This window comes from Culex quinquefasciatus, chromosome 3 (genome assembly GCF_015732765.1).
Source record: "Culex quinquefasciatus strain JHB chromosome 3, VPISU_Cqui_1.0_pri_paternal, whole genome shotgun sequence".
Classification (NCBI taxonomy): Eukaryota; Metazoa; Arthropoda; class Insecta; order Diptera; family Culicidae; genus Culex; species Culex quinquefasciatus.
In genome coordinates, this window is record NC_051863.1 from 127,613,103 (window position 1) to 127,635,351 (window position 22,249).

Sequence of the window (22,249 nt, forward strand, 5' to 3'; positions counted from 1 at the left end):
TATGTTACATTTAAAAAAATATAATTTGAGAATAAAATTAAATTTAACAAATCCCTCTGCTTTATTTGCATTTTTATAGTATATGATTCCAAGCATTTATTTATTTTTTATTTGTTCAGCTTATATCATGAAAACATTTATAAAAGTTTTTGTATTGTATTTTATTGTTAAAGTCACGTTAATAAAATAAAAAACAACATTCATACTCACTAGCGTGCCCAGGTCCTCAAGGAAGGTGGGGCAAAAATATTAGAGTTTTGAAAATTTCGTCGTTTATGGACACCCCCTGCCCAATTTTAGAACAAATTTCCGAGGATGGTGGGGCAACTGCCCCATGTTGCCCCACCCTGGGCACGCTAGTGTTCATACTTTATTACAGGGTGGCAACTCAAGTCGGGAAAGTCGGAAAAAGTCGGGAATTCGCCAAAATCCGCAAAAAAAAATCGGAAAAAGTCGGGATCGGGATATTTTGTCAAAAAGTCGGGAGAAATCTGGAATCCCAAGCATACTTGTTTGAAAATTATTTTCTAACTCTTGAATAATTTTGTCATATTTTGTACAAATTTTCAAATTGATTTCACTAAATTTTTCGTAAGTAACTTATTTTAAATTTAACTTTTTTGTTGTTTTCATTTATGTTTGTTTGATAAACAGATCTTGTTTTATAAACAAAAAATACAGAATGATTAGGCCATTTAAAACATTAAACATCCTAAAAAATATTAAATGCATTTAAGTTATATTTTTAATGAATCAACAGATTTTTAGTAATTTAGTAATCTATTTATCAAACAAACATAAATGAAAACAACAACAAAGTTAATTAAAAACTTATAGAAAAATACAACTTCATTTTAACTAGAGTTTGGCAATGGTTTTTTGGTGGAAAAAAATAAGTCTTAATGACTTCATTTCGAATATTTTTTTTCCAAAGGTATATCTTGAACTTTTTTGTGAGTACGGGTAAATTTCTGTAGATTAAGCTAGATTTTCAATTTTTGGAAAACTTAAATATCGAATAAAATCCAATCGTTGTTCGCTCTGACTTAAAAAAATTGAAAAACTTTATTGCATGGAAAAAAATATCGAAAAAGCTGATTTAAATTATTGCGAATATGTATGTTGAAATCATTTGCCATTGCGAGTTGAAATGAAGTATCAAAAACTATACGTTTTCCAGTTTAAAAAATTATCACTGAAATTACAAGTATTTTTAAGCTTTCAGTTTATTTTCAAAGACTATTATTTGTTTATGTTTCTACTCTGAATCAAAATAATTAGTGCATCCATTTTAAAAGTATTTTTTAGGAGTTTGTTGTTGAGTTTCTTTTTCTACGAAGATTGTAAATACAGTCGACTCTCTGGCTGTCGATCTTCTCGATATCAATAATTCTCCATCTATCGATGTATTCTTCAGTCCCTTCAATTTGCATACTTCAATTATCTTCATTCCTCGATATTTTCCCTTGCTTGAAGGATCTCTTCCTCGACGGTCCCTTGGATTCTATTTGCTTTAAAAATCTCTTCCGGTTGTCAATAATTTCACTTTCTCATGGCTTGCATAGACATTTTTCTTGGCGAAACAAAGCTTTGAAGGCTGTTTGACATTAGTTTGTTTTTGTTTGATGGACGTTGCCATGATTCTCTCCCATAGCTGGGTATCAAGAAAAAATTTTTTTCAGTCGAGTCATCATTTTGCATCGTTCTGTAAACTGATGATTCTCTTCCTCGACGGTCCCTTGGATATTGACAACCAGAGAGTCGACTGTAGTTTGATTTTTGCCTTCCTCACCTGACTGAGGAAAGGCTTTAAAATCACTCGAAAAATAAACTTTTTGATTAGTCCTCCTAGACATGCCGTCATTTATACTTATCGACTCAGAATCACCAGCTGAGCAAATGTTTGTGTGTTTGGCTGTATGTAGACATGAGTACCAAATCAATGTCACTGGAATATCTCGTCACTGGCTGAACCGATTTTGACCGTATTGGCTCATTCGATTCGTCTTGGGGTCCCATAAGTCCCTATTGAAATTTATAAGATTTGGAAAAACACATCAAACAGTTTGCTTAAAAAACTGGTGCATATAAATTTCACAATTTGCAAAAAGGGTGGTTTTTGCATGAAAACCTGCCATATTATATATTTTCTGAAAGGTTCTGAAAAGACCTTTCTTGTGGATTAAGAATTTTTCAGATCTGACTTACCTATCTAAAATGACAAGCAGTTAAATAATGGTCTGAATTGACATAACCTCAACCTTTTTCCCTACAGGTCTTTTTTATTTGTTTTTGTTTACTAAAATTCGATTACTCTATAAATGAGAGGAAGGCACCAACCGCCTAAAGGTGGATTAAGTTATGTGTGTTTTTTTTTAAATTTTTTTAGATTTTTCTCGATGGTTGTTTATATTAACTTTTTTATAAAAAGTTTTTTTTTTTGTTTGAAATCATTATTTAGATAAGAAATGCCTATTTTTGAGTTAATGGAAAAGTCGGAAATTTTAAAATGGGATTGGAGTGGTCACCCTGTTATTACTCACTGCATTTTTTTTTTACATTATGTAGTTCTTATAAAAATTAACAAATATAAATTTTCATAAATAAAGAAAATAGTTTACTTCCTCTAACAAATTCTGTATTCTTTTAAATAAGAGTTGCTATAAATATATTGCTTTTATCTCAAAAATCTTCTTCGAAAACTTTAATAAAAAAAGCAAATAAAAATTTAGAAAAACATCTTTGAAAATTGTAACCAAAATAAAGGTGCAATATTTTTACCAGCCTTTATTTTGTGGAAACTTTTCAACATATTAAAACACGTATCGCTCAAGATGTAGAAACCTGATCGTGGAATTGGGGAAAATATATACTCTTTGCTGATTTCCTTTATAATCATTTGAATAAAAAATATCAAAAATAAATTATGGGGGGAGTGTTTGGTTCGGTATGTCCACGCATTCTTGCTCTCTGGTAGGTTCTGTGAAATGTGATCTGCTTTAATTTTTGTCTTACATTTTCTGGTGTTCTCGGATGTACTGCAATTATAACAAGAACTAATCACAAGACAAACTAAAAAGAAACTAGAAGTCTGCCATTTTAAATACTCTTAAATTATCATGTTCACATATATTTAATTGTAATCAACTCAATTTGATTTCCACACTTTACTTGAGAGTGTGTTCATAACGAATTTTAAAACAAAATGAGCCTTAAAATGGGATGTAATGAACGTAAGCCGATTGTCTAGTTGAACTTTGCTCAAATGTCAAATAATTTACTCAATCATAAAAGGTTAACAACAGCTAATTTCCGACACATTCCTTTTGTAGTAACATTGCGGTGCCTTTTATTTGAAAGTGACCACGTTGACCTGAATCAATATTGGCATAGCAGCCCCCCTTATACTGAGTCAGTCAGTAGGTATAACCTCCTTCCTCTCCACTCCTTTCGTCATTGATTGCGCGAGTCCCAAAGTGAAAGCAAAAAAAAATTAAGCCCTCTGGCCTTCTGTACCTTCACCACACCACACTATACTACATACATACTTATTTCGAGAGTGAGAAAAAGAGCCAATGAACCGAAACTGATTTCAGATTGTTTTTAAACCACAGCGCGAGAGCGGGAGCAGCTTGGGGCTTGGGTTGGGAAATTGAAACATAATCATTACCCCGCCACCGCCACCGTCATCATCAGCATCATTAACACCTTTGACGAACGAAAAAAAAACCCCAAGTTTAAAATCACAGTAGAATAGCTGCAGTTCCCCCTCCTCCTTCCGGCACGCCATTCATAACAATCACGACTTGATACATTTTAGCACCACATTAAAACAATCACATTCCAATAAATCACCTGTTGAGTGTGAGTTGACTTTTTTGTGTTGTCTCTCTTCTTCTGTTCAAGCTCACTCACTGCTCAACCAACCTCATCATTTCTCCCTCAGATGTGTTCACACATGCTGCATAACATTGCTCCCCCTTGCCTTCTTCGGTAGTGTGGTTCATGACGACATGAAAACGACAAAAGTTATCATTTTCTTGAGCATTAATCGGAATCTCGTTAGGAAACGTATCACAAAACCCATGGCAACAACTTTGTAGAACATCACAAAGCACTAAGAATCCCTTAAAATGCAGGATGATTTTTGAATTTTGTTAAAATATGATTAAGGGGAACCGCGACTTTTTCTATTAGATGCAAAATAAGAAAGCATTGAGCATCTGATTAAATCAAAAATAGCGAATTGAAAAAAGAGCTTGAATTCCCGTTTCCCCTTAACTTGTTTCTTACATACTCCAAGAATCGTCCAGTTTCTTCACGGGATCGACTCGTAACGCTTTGCAGTGTTTTACAAAGTTGTTCACAGAAGTAAAACTTGGTAAAACCTATGGAAAATCCTACGAACGATTCCGTTTGTTTGGGTTTTGTAATGTTTTAACCAAAAAAGTGAACATTTTCAGGTGGGTTTGATGTGCAAAAAAAAACCAAAACTTTTGTCTTTTTCATACCTTCGTGGAGCACACTACCCCCTCTCATGCTGGCTCACATTTTAACGCATTTTCTTAATTTTATCTTGTGCCTTCATCTTAATTTGCCTTTTTGTAAGAGTCTCGGTTTCGGTTTAATTTATGCTATGTTGACTTACCATTTTGTGTTGTGTTGTCCTCTTTTCTTTCCTCTTGTTTGTAATTGTTTGCCTTTTTTTCGTTTTGCGTGCTTGTACCGTTTTAACAACCCATCATAACACACCTAATTCATTCATATGTCGTGTTCATCAAAAACCACGTAATTCGTGATTCCGGGGAAAATTCATGCGTCTCCTAAAACTCCCCGTTTTTTCCCCCTTTCACCTACGACGACTCTGCAGGCTACTTTACCAGACTATCAACCGATCGAAAACTACCGCTCCGAGGACGATGAGGAACGTGACCTAGAGGACCCGCGATGGACGCCCGGCATCTACATTGACAACGACCTGTTGATGTACCTGACCGCCGCCCGGTCGATCTCCGCGTTCCAGGGCATGTGCGAGGAGGATGGTTGCATGTCAGCTAGTCGCGACGATACTACGATAAATGCATTTGATGTTGTAAGTATCTCTCTCTCTCTCTGTCTGAGTTCTGATTGTAAAGTGGATTTCCCCTGACCTGACTGTGTGGTGACTTTCCCAGTTACACGACTCCGGATACGACGCCGGCAAAGCGCTAGAAGCACTGCTCAAGTGTCCGGTGACGAAGGGCATCGACAAGAAGTGGACCGAGGAGGAAACGAAACGCTTCATCAAGGGCTTACGTCAATTTGGGAAGAACTTTTTTCGCATTCACAAGGATTTGCTACCGCACAGAACTACGGTAAGTCGATCCTAAAACCACCATAGAAGTCGAACGGTCACCGTCCCCATTCTTTCAGCCCGAACTAGTGGAGTTTTACTATCTGTGGAAGAAGACCCCGGGCGCGAACAACAACCGGCCGCACCGGCGACGGCGGGCCGGTTCGCTGCGGCGTCGCAACACGCGCACCAACAGTAATGCTAGCAACAGCAACAGCACACCACCCAACAGCAACAAAAAGGAAGCCACACCAGAACCGTCGTCGGCCGTAACGGAATCCTCGTCCCGGCCGTCACCCATCTCGAAGGAGGAGAACAGCTCCGTCACCGAGGACGACATTAGCGAGTGCGACAGCGACTCGAGCGCCACCAAGGCCATTAAGGAAAGTGCCGCGGCAGCAGTAGCGGCGGCCGCAGCAGCAGCAGCTGTAGCAACGGCAGCTTCAGCAACAGCAGCAGCAGCAGGAGGAGGAGGAGGAGAAACCGGCGAGGATTCTCCGTCGAGAATGAGAACTCGCCAGAAGCCGACTGCGAAAGAGCAGCAGCAACAGCAGCAGCAACAGCAAGCCAACGCCAACAGTAATAGCAACAGCGCCGTCACCACCGGAAACACCGGCAAGCGTCCCAAGCGGGGAGGCACCGAAACGCCCGAAACGACACCGGTGGACAGCCCAAAAACGCCCAGCAAAAAGGACGAAGCGGCGTCCGGCAAAGGACAGAAGGGTAAAAGCAAAGCGGAAACCCCAATCAAGGGCAAGAAGCGGGCCAATGAGTTGGATCCGGACAGTAACGATGACAAGGATAGCCAGAAACGGAAACGCTCTGATGTAAGTTCTTCCAGCGACTCAAGTCAGTCGTCATCGTCCTCTAATGAATGTTCATCCCACTTGCAGAGTCCCACGGAGAGCATCACGACGGACAGCAGACCCGGCTCGGTGCTGGACGAAGCCGAATCCAACAGCGAAGCGGCCACCGAAGTCAGCATCAATGTCAGCGCGGCAGCGGCAACCCCGACGGCACCTTCGACCAAAGAGGAGGAAAAGGATCCGCTCTCGCTGGGACCGGCAGCCGAACCGATGGCAACCGAATCCCCCGAATCGAGCAATCCACCTACCTCGGTTACCAAAACCGACGACAAGGAAGACGATGGAACCGTTGCGGCTGCTCCGGCTTCGGTTACCGCGGCGTTACCAACCGCAGCGGACACTGCCAAACTTCCAGAAACGGAAGACATTACACCACCTCCGACCGCTTCGCCAACCCCGGTAACGGAAGAAAGCATACCGCCGGCTGTTCCAACCACCACTCCAGAAGAATGTTCGGACAAATCCGAAGAGGCGCCTGCAGCGGCGGCGACGACAGCACCCGAGCAACCTCCGGCGATTGGACCGATTCCGCCGACGCCAGGACAAGCCCCGAACGAACAGGAGATGCTCTCTAAGCTCGCAAACATGAAGCAGGAAATCAACTTACAAGCTGGTGCTGGTTCTGCGCTGAACAACACCGAATTCAACACGAAGGACGTGTTTATCAAGAAAGAACCTGGCGAGGAACCTCCTGAAGGACCACCAGCCCCAGCAATAAGCGAACAGCCACAGGACTTGAAGCTCAAGATCGAGGTAAAGTCTGAGGCGAAACTCATGCGTGAAACTGGAACTCCTGGCCACGAGCGTGACGGACCTCCCGAGAGTAAGTACGACCCGGAGAACCTGGCTATGAAGCCAGCTTACGAAAGTCATATCAAGTACGGACCGCCTGAAGATGGGCTGAAGTACAACGACATGAAGTACCCACCCAGCCAGCCTGGACAGGAGGGTGCGATGAAGTACGGCCAAGAGGAACCACTCGAGTACGACATGAAGCGATTCATGGAACCGGGTAAATATCCACCCCAAGACAGTGCGCTTTCGATGAAGATTGCTCCTCAATCGGGACACCCGGGTGGTCCGCCAGACGGTCAAATGCCCAAGGGATATCCGCAGGATCTGACCGGGTTGAACATGAAGTATCCTCCGGCAGAAGAGCGTCCCAAGTTTGCTCCGTCACCTGCTTCCGACAGCGGTAGTGCGCCACCGTCCGGCCTACCGCTAATGCCAAAGAGTCACTACCCGGACCAGTTGAGTATGCTCCGCCAGCAGTACGACCCGTCGGGAATGATGAAGTTCGATCCAATGGGTAAATACCAAGGGCCACATCCGCCATTTGGACCACCCGGCAGTCAACCACCATCCCAGCAGGGAGCTCACCCAATGCACGGAGCTCCGCCTGGTTCGCAGCAGCATCCTCAAGACTTGAAGTATCTGCCGGAGGCGATGTCAGGTATGAAGGGTAGTTTTTCAGCAGACAACTTGATGAAGAGTTCGACCTACTCGCCGCTCGCTGACCAAAACCCATTGGATGTTTCAGCGTCGTCACGGCTAGCGGTCACACCGAATCAGGATAGTCAGGGCAGCAACAGCAGTTCACAACCTCCGATGCACAGCAGTATCTCCTCGCCGGGAGGACCACCGCCAGGAATGCCAACCGGTTATCCGGGCCATCCGGGCATTGTGAATCCAGGCCTCATGCCGGGCAACCATCCATCGATGCTCGGTTCCAACTCTTCCCCAGCACCTCCAACGTCTCAGCCAAGTCATCAACCTCCACCGTCTTCGCAATCCCAGTCCGGACCACCTGGACCTCCATCGTCGTCCCACCCGTCGCAGCAGCAACCACCGTCAGCTGGCCAACCACCTCACATGTTACCAAATAGCAGTTTACCGTCGCACATGTCCAGCAGTCCTTACCTGTCGTCATCCCATCGACCACCCGTATCGTCGGAGAGTTCCAGCAGACACCAGCAGAGCACAGCGACATCGACTGCCATGTCCACACCAATCTCTTCTGCCAGCTCGCACTCTCCTGCTCCGATGCGTCCTTCCGAACCTCTTCACTCACGAGATCTTCCCCCAACCCGGGCATCTCCCATCAACTCGTTGCTACAAGGAATGCCACCCCACGGTATGCTGTCCCATCCGCTGCCACTGCATCTTGGACACCCTGGAATGCAACTGCCTCCTCATCACCCTGCTCACCTCGCTGGTCCACTTGGTCACGCTGGGCTACTGCCACCTTCGCTGGGAGGACCTGGTGGTCCACTTCCCCTCATCGGAGGACCGACGCCATCTGCCCTGGGCAGTTTGATGGAGGTTGCAGGAGCTGGACGAAGATCGCCATCGGTGTCCAGTGGAAATCCCCAGGGTCACCATCCACCAACATCACTCCATCAACCAAGTCCGTTGGCACAGTCTCCGTCAACTCCTACGGCTCCGTCCAGTTTGAGTCGGTCCAGTCCCAGCGTACAACAACCGGGTGGTCCCGGATTCCTTCAGTCGCACCATCGATCCAGCTCACCTGCAACCTCGACCAGTTCCAGCTTAAGCAGGGCAAGTCCGATGCATCTAAGTCATCATTCGGCGGGATCTTCCGCGGTAGCAGCTGCCGCAGCCTCGGCCGAACGTGATCGTCAGATGATGCGACAACAATCGCCTCACATGACTCCTCCACCGCCGTCGTCATCCGCCTCGCTAATCTCGAGCCCACTGAGCAAAATGTATAGTCAATCCGGTCAACGGTCACCACCGCCAAATCATCCGTTCCGGCCGGGAGCGTCCCCTCCGGTCATGCGACACCCCCAGATGCCACTGCCACTACCCATGACTGGTCCAATGGGCGGAATGCCCGGTTCTGTGATGCATCACTCCCAGCCGTACCCGCTGGTTCATCCCTCCCTGTACAATCCTCACCACCACAATCCGTTCTTCGCCCCGTATCCGTACGGACCGGCGGCGTACGGTCCCGGTTTCTCGTACATGAAACCGGCCGGATCCCCGTTGGACAATCCAATGCTTCACGGGCATCCCACAAGCATTCCTCCACCGCGTCCAGAGGATTCCCAAATTCATGGCAACGCCGGTGACAAGAGCAAAAACAACTCGAAACCACCACAAAACTCGTCCTCGTCGTCCTCCTCAAACTCGAAAGCACCGGGCTCGGGAGGACCCAACAGTAGCAGCAGTAGTAGCCAAAGTAACAGCGGTGGCCCACCCGGAGGTCCCTCCCCAAGTGGCGGAGGCCCGCCAGGCGGTCCCCACAGTGGGAGTCCGTTCTCCGGTGCTCCCCACCATCCGTCACCGTATCCCCCTGGACCGCACAATCCCTTCATCGAGAACCAGATGCAGGTCAGTGGTAAAACCAGCCACATGGACGCCCTGCGAGCACATGCTCACGCAGCGGCCGGTGGCGTCGGCGTGTTGGGACCTCCTCCGGGCCATCCTGGTCATCATCCGGGACATGGACCTCCACCGGGACATCACGGCGGTCCGCCGGGCCACCATCCGCATCCGAACGAACCGGTGCACATCGAAACGCTGGACATCGATCCGGATCCGGAACCACCCTCGCCAGTGCACGACATGAACCGCGGACCTAGTCCCGAGGCCAAACCCGATGATACCGAGTGCCATCGATCGCAATCGGCGATGTAAGTTGAACCAGGCTGATTAGTGTTTTGTTAAGTGGGGATAACTCTAACGTTTTCTTTGTTTTTTAGATTCGTTCGTCGTTGCGACCGCGGTGACTACAACTCCTGCTGCCGTACGGATCTCGAGTTCAAACCGACGCCAGATTCAAAACTGGCGCGCAAACGAGAGGAGCGTGACCGCAAGCTCGCAGAGAAGGAACGCGAACGGAAGGCCCAACAGCAGCAGCAGCAACAGCAACAACAACAGCAGCAGCAGCAGGCCCAAGCTCAGCAGCAACACCAGCAACAGCAACAGGCCGCTGCGGTTGCCGCCGCACAAGCAGCCCAACAGCACGGAAAGCCCGGAGGTCCCGGTGGTCCCGGTGGCCATCCGGGTGGACATCCTTCGCAGCAGCAACCTCCCCACAAGCCGGACATTAAACCGTACCCGGATACGCCCGCGCTACGACAACTCTCGGAGTACGCGAGGCCACACGTTGGCTTCAGGTATGTTGTTCGGTGCTGAGAAAGCCAGCCCCCAACCCAATGAGCGCTTTGACCTTCTTGTCCACTACTTTCAAGAACAACCGAAGCGTGAGCCCTCATCTCATCTTTGCCTTCTCTCTGTGTAGAACCAACAAGCGCGCGAATGTTCTCTCTTTCTCTGCGTGTTTCTGCTTGTGTGTGTGTGTGTGTGCGGTCACACGCTACACGGATCTCGTTACCTGATTATATCCTGTTTTTTCTCTTTCTTTCTCCTTTTGCTCTTGTTTTTTCCGTCTCACGGTTTATTTCGTAGTCCCGTGGAAACGATGGTACCACCACCATATCATCCACTTTATAACCGAGAAAGGTACAGCCAAACAACAGTTTTTAACAGCTTCCCCGCCTCTTCCCCTGCCTTCGCTCCATCATGGCTTTCCTGCATCATTTCTTACTTCTTTTCCATCATTACAGTTTTTGAATGTTTGTAATTGTTATCTGTTTTTATTTTTTATTTTGTAGGCTGAAATTGCCACACTTAAATTCAATTTAACAAAATTGACAAAACCAAAAAAAAATGGTTGCAATCTCAAGGATTTGAAAAAAAAAATAAAATTCCATATTTTCTCCTAATTGAAAATCTAACTGAGAAAGCAAAAATATGATAATTCGTTTCCTGATTACAAATATCTTCAAAGAAAAATTCAGTGTGCTCTTTATATGAGATTTGACTCTCTTTCTAACTAATCAATCTCGCAGTAAATTAATGGGAGAATCTGCATCATAGAAATTTTAATAGAGCACTCATTGAGAGTGTAAATATCGAAAGAGAACAATTCTCTCTCTCTTGTCTTTCGTGAGATATGTCGATAAATAATTAGGCCAATAATGAGCGTCTTTAAGATGCAAGTATTTTTTTCTTCTAAATAGCATTTCTTATGTACCGATTTGCATAACGATTACAATCATTTCACATTCTTATTAAGTTTTCTTTTCAAATAATTCCATCATTAACGTTACCCTAAATATCTTGCGTTTAATTTTACCATCGTTTTTAACCCTCCGACCTCCGCATCCCTCTCAATTGGTTGTTATCAAAGAAATTAAAACGAACCGTACATCGGATTCCCGAGCAATGAATCAGATGTACGGATTTCACGCAAAATTGCTCCCCTTCTCAAAATCATCACCAGCTCGATCTTGTTTTGTTTTTTGTTTCTTTTTTTGGTGTTTGCTCAAATCCCAATTCACCTAACCTAACCTAACCGTTATTGTACGTGTGTGTTTTGGGAACTTTTGTTTTTTCTTGCGTTTGTTTCTCAATCTTCCCCAACTTCCGCAAACCGATGGTGATGATATTGATCGAATTTTGCCGATTCTCTACGATTAACAGGGACGTCTTTTTTAGGGAGTTTGACGACCTCAAAAACCAGCCGGGCGTCGTGGGTCCGTCGCGGATGGAACCGCACTGGATGGAGTACTACCGGATGAGGTTAGTTTGTCACTTTGAGGAGGGATTCCTTCAGTTTCACTGAAATGCTTTTTATTTTTTCAGAGGGATGCACCCGTCGCAGTTTCCGGCACTGTACGGCAATCCGGCCGCCCTGGCACAGCTCGAGCGAGAACGACTAGGTATGCGATTGCGTAGCACTTAATCTTTTTGTATCATTTCTTAACTTGTTCTTTTCCTTTTTACCTTCGTTTCTTTGTGATGTTTTGCTAACATCTTAATGTTTGACTCTACGTAAAACACGCTAATTTTACTTGAAACTACTACTTGGTCCTTGCGATAAATTGGCCACAATCTTGCGAACGAACATGATATCGATCGGCATGACTTTGAAACACTGGTTGGTTTTGAACTTTGGGTTGTTGTCGTCTGACGTGACTTGCTTCTGGTGGCCAGGCTTGCCGCCACTTCCCGTTGGGCTAGATCCGGCCGACCCAATGGTACGTATCAGCTGATCCCAATCCCCTACCTTCCCTCACGTGAAAAAAAAAACCCAAATCCCAACCTCTCTGGTTTGTTCCATTCGTTTACAGTTGCGCTTGGCAGGTGAATATCACGCTCACTCCCATACGCACCTGCATTTGCACTCGCAACAGCAACAGCAGCAAAGCGTGACGATGGCGGCGGCGGCCGCCGCGGCCGGTTTCCCACTATCACGTGAGTTTTAAGAAGTTGAGCAGTCGCTGTCTCTTCTTTTTCTGTATTTTGATTTGGAGTCCTTACTTCATTCATCCTCCATGTGTCATCATTGCTCATTGAATATTCGTTTTGCTTGGCGTAAAATCCGTCATTCCTGCTGAAATTTGTCTTTTCGTTTCACTCATGCGTCATTTGCAATTGTCCTTTCCTTTTCCCCCAAGACACCGACGACGACGACAACACGGCTGAAAACACTCAAATTAAAATGAAATAAACACAAGAAACGCACACTTTTGCTAAATTCGTCTGATAAAACTAAATTGGTAAGACGAGATTTTATTGTCATTGGTTGACAGAAAAGTTTGGTCCTCACTGAATTTCAGCTAAGTTTTGTTTGGTTTAAAACCGAAATAAACGAGTGGTCAGTATATATAATTTTAAATAACATTTTCTGTAACTGCTTCGCAAATTTTGTCATTTTTATATTTAATTAAAAAAAGATAAAATCTACGAAATTGATTGAGGTGACTTGAAGCCCCAATAGGGTGACAATAAAAAAATCGTCATCAGGGATTCCCCCTGATTCGATTCCTTAGTCAAAAATAAGTTATTGTGAAAAAATATTGAGCGAAATCGGTAAAGGGTTAAGGGCCGCTGTTTATCGTTGAAGTTAGTTAAAAAAAATCTCTTCATACAAAAACGTCTTCTTTAAATTGTTCATAACTCGTCAGGGTTAACTCGGATCGTTTTGCGGTCTTCGACAATGTTGTTTGTCATAAAATTTTATTTTTTTTAACGATAAAAAGCGACCCTTAGCCCTTAACCGATTTGGCTCAACAGTTACTTATTTTTACCTAAACAATCGAGCCAGGGGGTATCTCTTAAGATTTTCCAAAATTTTCCTTTTTGTCTTGTCAACCTAAGCCCCAAGCACTTCCTTGCCAATATTAATGATTACGAAACATTTGAGAAAATCTGGGAATGTATTACCGCAGTAAGGATTCTGTGAACGGACCACATTTCGCCGAATCAACAGGGAAGGAAGGATGCGTGGACATACCGTACCAAACGCAACGTAGTCCTAAGAACAGCTTTCAAAGCACATTTTTTTCTTTGAATGACCGAAATAACACGGACACTGGAAAATAACAAAGAAATAAATTTGCTGTATCAATCCAAAGCCTCGATGATCCAAAGTTTCGATTATCCGATGGTTTGTTGAGACTTCAAATAATAGAACCAAGAAAAAAAAGGTGCTGCGATCTCATTTAAAAAAATGAGTAATTGATTGCCTGATAGCATACCAAATGCATTTTCTCAATATTTCATCGCCGCCATTTTGGATTTAAAAATTCTAATTGACCCTACCAATCTTGACAATCAAACGATAAACAAGGAAAAAGTAATTATTTCGCGATTCGATTATCATCCGAAGATTCTATTATCCGAAGGGCTTCGGATATTCGAATCTGGACCGAACTTTTAAAAGTCGGAAGTTTAAGAATGACGACAACTTTCCGATAGGCTTTTAACTGGCAACCCTGCTGGAAAATATCGCCCACATTGTGCATTGCATTTCAATGTTATATGAGAATCTGTTGTTTTTTTTTTACACTACAATTTTGGTCTTTGGTGTTGGGATTTCCAAAAAAGTGTTCACTTGGTTTGTGGATAGTCCCTATACAATTTTGGGGGCTAGTCATACAAAATGGGTACCTATATTAACTTATCAAATTCTGTATCTTGATAAAAGGGTTTTTTGATTAATTTGGTGTCTTCGGAAAAGTTGTAGGTTATGATTAGGACTTTTTGCAAAATATAGGTACACGAAAAATAATCCGATTTTTTATTTAACTTTTTATCTAACTTCTAGTGATAAAAAAGTTAATAATAATTCCTAATTTTTTTTTTATTTTCGATTTTTTATATGTTTTAGGGGACTTAAAAGACATCTTCTGAGCAATAGTGCGTGTTGTTGCAAAATCTGGTTTTAGAGATATGAATTTCTGTAAAATTGTATTTTTGGAAATTTATCGATAACCTGGATAACAAAATAATAAAATATATTTTTTTGAAATAAAGCCAGATTTGCAATCAAAAAGTTCTTTACATATTTTTTTCTTTTTAATAATATACCGTTTTCAAGTTATAGAAACTTCTAGGTATAAATTTTTGATTTCTTCTCGTTTTTTTTTTTTGCATTTTAAAAGTACTTTTTGAAGGAAAAGCTCCTTTGCAAAAAATATTTTTGAAGAGCTGAGAAAATTTCCTACAAATCTTTCTGAGACTTTGAAAATCGGACAATTCTGTTCTGAGATTTATCACAAAGAATTCGAATCGATGAAAATGAAATTCTCTTAATAGGGAACTCGGAAACTAGTGGTCCAATTTTCAATGCTGAAAAATTTCATTTTTGTGAAATTTTGTGATCTTGTTAATAAGGATAATTTCAAAAGTATTAAATCAAGCATTATTTTTAAAAGGTCTAAAAAATAGATAATTTCCTAATTTCATAGTTCAGACCAGCGATGGAATAATCATCATCAATAGAAAATCTTTGGATGATCATCAAGAGAAAAAATTCGAAGGGAGCAAGGCTCTCCTCTCCCGCGCACGAAAGATTGGTAAAAAGAATCTAAAAAAATCATCATCTTGATTATTCGGCGGAACATCTTTTTCACTACTACCGTTGCAAGTGTAACGTCACACGTCGAAAAATGACCTGTTACATTTTGTAGATGGGCAGTGTGTGTAAACAAAGTGAAATAAATATTTTTGAGTGGTGCTGGCAAGGAAATTAAAAAAAACCATCAGCAAATTGGTTTTCTTGGAGAATTTTAGGGGCGTTTTTCTTTTGCGTGATTTGCCTCCTCTCTCTTTCGCGGGTGAAGAAAGTTCTCAAGCGAAATTGATTTTTTTGCGATCATTCCATCCCTGGTTCAGACCAAAATATTTTTATTGAAAGCATCAGAAAATTTCATTTCTCAACATTGGAAATCGGACCAATAGTTTCCGAGATATCATCAGTTGAAAATGACAGGCTAACTAGGTAACACCTAGAAATTTACCTTTCATTGATTCGAATTCTTTGTGAATCTAGTAGTGTTTTTATTTCTAGAAGTATGCTATAAAAACGAATTGAAATCGAGTTAAAAGTAGTTATAATTAGAAACGGTGATTTTTTTTTTCTATTTTTTCCGAAAAGTTCTAACCATAACCTATAACTTTGCCTAAGACACCAAATCGATCAGAAAATCACTGCTCAAGATAGCGAATTTCATACATTTACATACCATAATTCTCAACCAAATAATCTGATATTTGGCATGACAGTCCCTATGAGTATCCTCTACAAAGGAACCTCGGTTTGTCGTTGTCTGAGAAGTTTTTTTGTTGGTTAGTACACCGTAGGGGAAATATAACCATTTTAAGCCTAATAAGCTGTCGTGTTTGAATGATGCTGGATAATCTGGAGTGTTCCTTGAAATTTATTAATATCATGTACACCAACATGAAGAGCAACATTTTGTAAACATTTCTGTTTAATTTGATTTTTATCAAAAGTTATTCTATTCCTTTCAAAAGCATTTAAAAAAGAAATTTCCTAGGTGTATTCTAATCTGACAAGAATGCACTTGGCTCCGCCCATTTTTCTAATATCGGCGTAGCTCTTTATTCTTCAAGCACTTTTTTGTGTTTGTCTAGTGCTGCCATTTGTGACCAAATTGGCGATTTGGCGATATTCATTCAATACCTTCCCTGTCATAAAGTTGTCTTGCATTTGGAATTTCTTAAAAATAGTATACTCATCAGTAAACATTACCTCTTCTCTTTGCATGTTATACTATACAATCATCAACAAAAATTTGTGTTGTGACTAATTCCTTGTATGTTCGCTTCATTTCCATAAAGCTTTCATAATTACATTTCATAACCACAACATGTAAAAATATGCCCAATTCTTACGTTGACCTCATCTAAAGACAAATCCCTGTCATTTCTTTCCACCACCACCACCAGGACGTCGAGCAAACCGATATCGATTCATTCAAGCGTGTATTTTTGAAAGCAAATTTCCTGCTTAAAAAAACTTTTTCTTATTTACTTTGTTCATTGTACCAGTTTGTTTTACCTGAAATAAAGTTATTAATTTATGCTTTTTTGTTCACTTCGCTCTCATTTCACAATCTTTTCGTTCCACCATCCGATCCGAAACGTGCTGAAACTCGCCACAAAACCGTCCACGTTTTTTTCCACTTTCTACTTTTAGCCAACGTTCCCCCGTATCCGAGGCCAAACATGCTGATGCCGCGCGATCCCCACTCGGAGGTGCTGCTGCGAATGTCCTACGATCCCCTGCAGGTAAGGTTCCCGGGATGGCCGCAGTAGTGAGAACCACCCAACCTGGGGGCAATCTGGCCGAGAGCTCAACTGCAACCTAGCAATCTACAAAACATGCCAATCAACACAAACAAACAATCTCCACCGGTGATAACTGAAGCAAAAAAACCCCTTCTCTTCCACATCTCTATCCATCTCCATCCATCTACTACTACTACTACTACTACTACTGTCTGTGTGTGTGTAACTTCCGCGCATCGATTGACGACCAGGCCGCCGAGTTTCAACGACAAAGTGCATTAGACCGTGCCCACTCGCTGCATGAGCAGTATCTTAGGTATTGAATTTGCATTCATCTTCTTACTTTTTTGCTCCCTCACCCTGATCCCTAGTTTCTTGTAGGTAGTCCTTTTCTGTTGGAGTTTTTTTTTTTTTGGTGTGTGACAAATCCTTGGAAATCTTTTTCGTGTGGAAGGTCGTTTCTTAATTTTAACTAAAACTAATGTTTGATAGCTGATCTATCGACAAGTTTAGGGTAGATGTCCTCCTTTTGGAGCTACCAAGGGAATAAATATTTTAAACAGACGTTTTAGGAAGTCTTGGTAGTCTTTTGTCCCCGTTTTGAAACTATTGATTTCAGGATCCGACCTAAGATGTTCCTATTTTCGACTCACCTCCTGATTGGCTGAAATCTCCAAGCACTTGGATTAATCAATAATACGTGTATGATTTTCTTGGACTTCGTTAAAATGGCTAATCTATGTATTTCAATCATGATCTAAAACATGTTGAACAACAATCTGACTCAGTGTTCTAGGGCTCATATTCGAGTTCGACGACCCAACATTTGTTAAATTTGACCTGTTGATTTCGTGTAACATTTCTGTATAGGAAAAAAAATCAATATTCTTGCTTCGTCATATTGGCCGTCAACTTGGGTGAATATTTCCTGAATCCTTTGGAGTATTCTAGGCCTCATATTAGAGTTCATCGCCCCAAATTATTCAAATTTGACCTGTTGGTTTCCTGTTACATTTCTGTATAAAGTTTTAAATATTCTGGCACCGCCATATTGTATTTCACACTCCCTGAGTACTTTGGAGTATTCTAAGGGTCATATTCGAGTTCAGCGACCCCACATTAGTTTAATTCGACCTGTTGAATGCCTGTTACATTTCTGTATTTAAAAAAAACAACATTCTAGCACCGCCATATTGTCTACCATTTTGGATTGCATATTTCCTGAGTACGTTGGAGTATTCCAGGGGTCATATTCGAGTTCAGCGACCCCAATTTAGTTAAGTTTGAGTAGTTGATTGAACATAAAAATCCTTTTATGGTGGGTTTTCCACTCAGACGCCATATTGGACGCCATCTTGAATATCTCGGCTCCCTTTGAGAATCGGGTAAATCAACAGGCAGATTCGGATTCAGGATTGAGGGTCAATTTAGTTTAGATCTTTCAAAAATTGGCCGTTTACACGTAGGGGAAGGTGGGGCAAGACGACCATATGGGGCATGATTTATGTTTTGGTTATTTTTGTAGAGAACTTTTAAAAAAACTTGTTTAGGTGGATTTTTAGTATGAAAAAAAACGCAGCAACATATTTTATTGTAATACATAAAAGTTCTTAAAAACTGATAAACAATTGTTTAAAAAATTGTCCATACACGATATAATAATATCATGAAAATTTACTATTTATCATCTAAGTCAGCGATTCTCAACGGGGGTACCATGCCTACTTGATTTACATGGCAGGGGGTACCGGCCTAGAACAAGGTTGAGAATAGCTGATCTAAGTAATATTTTTTTCGTAAAAACGATCAAATTTATAGTAAAATATTATTTTTTAATCCAAAAATGATAGAAACGTTTTAAATACATCCTAATCTGATGTATCTAAATGATAATAGTTCAATTGTTAGTAAATTAGCATGTTTTTAAACGTACACCCAAACGAAAAATATATCTCAAAATCTGCAACAGTGAATTTGCTGCAGAAAATGTTATATTTTATTACATTTTTTGCAGCAAGCCCATAGATCATTTTTGCCCGCGTGTAAACACGTCAGCGATCTGCAGTTCTCACCAACACATAGAATGCTGGCGCGTCCCCGAGCAACAATCTAAAGAGAACATTATGTTCGCGCTCTGTCCCTCACCATTCATCAAGCGTCCATGGCGCGGTGGTAGCGTGTCGGATCAGCAACCTAGAAGTTGATGGTTCAATCCTCGTTCTGTTAAGGTTTTTTCTGCAATACAATCAATCTGCCGTCGGTAATGTCGATAATTGTCGGTAACGGGCAAAAATGTCATACCCCTATATCGCAAAAAATGCATGAGGACAGTTTTCATGCAGATTCTGATATACTTTCATGCTGCCATGCATCAAAATCATGCGACCGCCGGTTGGGTGTATGAAAAATCAAAAATTTTAAAATCATTTTTTTACATTAAAAAACAGATTTTTTTAAAAACTTGTTCTATCAAAGTCTCAGTTAAGACCTGGAATAAGATGATTCTAAAAAATCCGACAGATTTTTAACGTTTTTAATGGGTTATAACGTGCATTTCCTTAGCTTGTTACACTTGCCCCACTTTCCCCTACGCTTCTAGAAATGAAATTCGCGCAGAGCTCGTCCGCTCGAATTCTACCGAAATTTCGATCACCTTCTCCATAACTGCGTTCAAATGATTGCTGTCACCACGCAACACCGCACACTCAAGAAAGAGAGGGAAAAAAGAGAAAGAGCATGTGCCCATTATCTGATATTTGAATTGTTTCTTTAGGATCGACCTGTACATCAATATTTCCAGAGAATTGTCATACAATTCCACTCTAAAAGCTCTCCAACCGAGGATTCCTCCAGAACCGCTTATCCCCCTCTCCCTCCCACCCTTTCAAACCTCCCGCACCACACCCCTCTGCATTTCGCTAATTGTGTAAACCCCTTGAACCTAACTTTTTAGACAACACGAGAGAGAAATGAAAGTGAGAGCACTGGAAGAAGCGGCACGTGGCGGTAAACATTGAGAATAGTGTTCCCCACCCTCTCTACACCCTCCCCCTTAAAACAGTCACACACACACACACACACACACACACTCACACCAATGAAGTCAAAAGAGAGAGAAAGATATCAGATGTTGTGCGCCGCACTACAGTGGTAGTGCGGGGTGACTTTGTACATATTGTGGATATTTGACTGATCGTCAAGCAAGAGCGAGTACAGGACACGGGGTAAGCGGCGTGTGGCAAGTGGTCTAGCGCAACAGGGACAACCTCCTTCTTAGGGTAACGATACCGATGGTAGGATAGAGTAGCCGTAGCCGAGATCTCCATTAGCGCAGGGGTGTTTACAGTACAGTGTGGCAGAACCTGTCCGATTTGTTCTCCTCTCGGTGGTGAAAAGTAGCTTTCTTCTTTTGGGATTCGTCTTTTTTATGTTTTCGAAAATTTATTCATCAAATAAGGAACGAGGTTTAACATAAAATTCATGTTTATGTCAATATCAAGAACAATCTCGCTCTTCAACAAAAATTCTGACAGAAGACAGAATAAAAGAGCGAGAGAGTGAAGTATGATAGTTTGATAGTTTGATGCTCTCAGAAAAGAGAACAGCTTATTGTTCTCTTGGCACAAATGGTAGTTGAGAATCTGATTCTCTAGATCCATTTTTTTAAATATTTTTTAAAGTGTTGACTTTTTGGAATGATTTTGTACAAATTACATTCTCGCTAAACTTTCCACTAGAAGAAGGCCTACTTCGATCGAAGAGAGAACATAAAAATTACACAAACCATTTCAAACAAAGAAAAAGTAAACAAAACAAAAATCATTTATATGACTGTATAAAAAAACACAAGTGTTAGATAGTAAGTGGAGTCGTACATATACATATATATATTTTATATTTATGAAACTGAACAAACACAAATCGACAGTCTTTCTCGAGATATTTTCTGGCGTTTTCTGTTTGATTGTTTCCACGTGGAACAATCACAGGTTTTTGCCCGGCTGTCCCTATCGGGACCGTTCAATGGAAATGACAGAAAAATCTACAACAAAAAAAATCTAATCAAATCTAAAACATTACGGTCCACCCCATACTTAAGGCACATACAATTTTCAAAATCTTCTCAGTGTCTATTATTCGTATGTCGAAGCATAGGAGGTGAGAGCAAAAATTTGTGTAACATAGTAAAAAATTTGTACTGTTTTATGTCAATTGCTTCAGTTTTTTTTGTTACGCCCACAAAGGTCAGACCCAAGTATTCAAACATCCAACGACTAATCGATTGCATTTTGTTTCCTTCCAAATGCTGCGAAATTAGACTTCTTTTCTCTGTAGTTTTTTAGCGTCGCGCAGCTTCTCTAGTGAGAAACTAAATTTTATATAGGTTCATTTGTCCTAACTTACCTACGCAAAAAAAAAATCACACACATACTTAGGGTACAATTTACCAAGCACTGCGCTGCTCTGTATAGAGATAGAAAGTAAAAAACTTAAAACGTTGCCTGAACTCTGTTGGTTTGAGTTCACAAACACACATTATGGTCATTTTTCTGATATGCATTAAACACAAAAAAAATATCTATATATTTACAAGAGTGCGACAACAACAAAAAAGTGGCAGGAAAGCTTTCTCGGACAAAGCCAACAACATGAAAGGTTTAGTAGGAAATTAACACACAGACTCGGATGCAACATATAAACAGTAAGAAAGAAAACAAGTGTACAACATCAGGTGATAAGTACCGCAAGCACACACACACACACACACACACACTTACAGAAACTCACACTCACTCAGATTTGTTGAAAATATCGTTTGGCGCAACATTGGCCAAGTTAGGGCAAGGAGACGACACAACAGTATATAAGTAACAGTGAAATGGTTTATTGATATTGGATAAGTATCTAATGAAACAAATGAAGGAGAAGAAGAAGAAAAAACTTAGTGAATAGAGGACAGAATGCAGAATCATTGATCTTATATTAAAACAAACAAAAACATATTTAATTATGTAATAGTAATTATATTGAGTAAACATATGATAATGGAAAAAACACACAATTTGAATGAGTATATAAAAATAGTGATGATAAATATACGAGTAAACAAAAAATTGAAACGATGCGATTTTTTTAATATGAATGACTTTTGTTCTGAAGAAAAAAAAACATTTTTCCGAAAACAACGCGGGTAGCAAACATCGAAGCAAATCAAATTTGTATCCGACGTAAACCCTACCGCGGTACCTGTCGCGGTAGCAAATTTGCTCCCAATTCTTTGGGATTTCACTTTGCTACCGTGGCACATAGAATGATGCACAAAAAATCGAATCATGCATGAAAAAAAAAAAAATTTTAAATTGTTTTTTTCTTTGCTTAAAAAAAATAAAAAGAGTTGAAAAAAGTTAAAGAATGAAGAAAA

At 41.3% G+C, this 22,249-nt stretch overlaps 1 protein-coding gene across 9 annotated transcripts in view; it reads left to right on the forward strand.

The window, feature by feature from the left end:
* LOC6038817 (arginine-glutamic acid dipeptide repeats protein) overlaps positions 1-21,947 on the forward strand; it is a 112,254-nt gene extending 90,307 nt beyond the window's left edge. For 2 of the 9 annotated variants that reach the window (XM_038264407.1, XM_038264409.1), the window contains exons 5-17: positions 4,871-5,092; positions 5,175-5,354; positions 5,413-6,159; positions 6,226-9,854; positions 9,924-10,340; positions 10,633-10,686; positions 11,710-11,808; positions 11,872-11,948; positions 12,223-12,266; positions 12,360-12,483; positions 16,736-16,827; positions 17,079-17,143; positions 19,781-21,947. In XM_038264407.1, the coding sequence (XP_038120335.1) occupies positions 4,871-5,092; positions 5,175-5,354; positions 5,413-6,159; positions 6,226-9,854; positions 9,924-10,340; positions 10,633-10,686; positions 11,710-11,808; positions 11,872-11,948; positions 12,223-12,266; positions 12,360-12,483; positions 16,736-16,827; positions 17,079-17,143; positions 19,781-19,844 (5,814 nt within the window). In that variant the 3' untranslated portion in view covers positions 19,845-21,947. Of the gene's footprint in view, positions 1-4,870; positions 5,093-5,174; positions 5,355-5,412; positions 6,160-6,225; positions 9,855-9,923; positions 10,341-10,632; positions 10,687-11,709; positions 11,809-11,871; positions 11,949-12,222; positions 12,267-12,359; positions 12,484-16,485; positions 16,628-16,735; positions 16,828-17,078; positions 17,144-19,780 lie in introns of those variants that run through there. The other 7 variants (XM_038264411.1, XM_038264415.1, XM_038264412.1 and 4 more) reach the window with 6 other exon arrangements.
* The last annotated feature ends 302 nt before the right edge of the window (positions 21,948-22,249 follow it).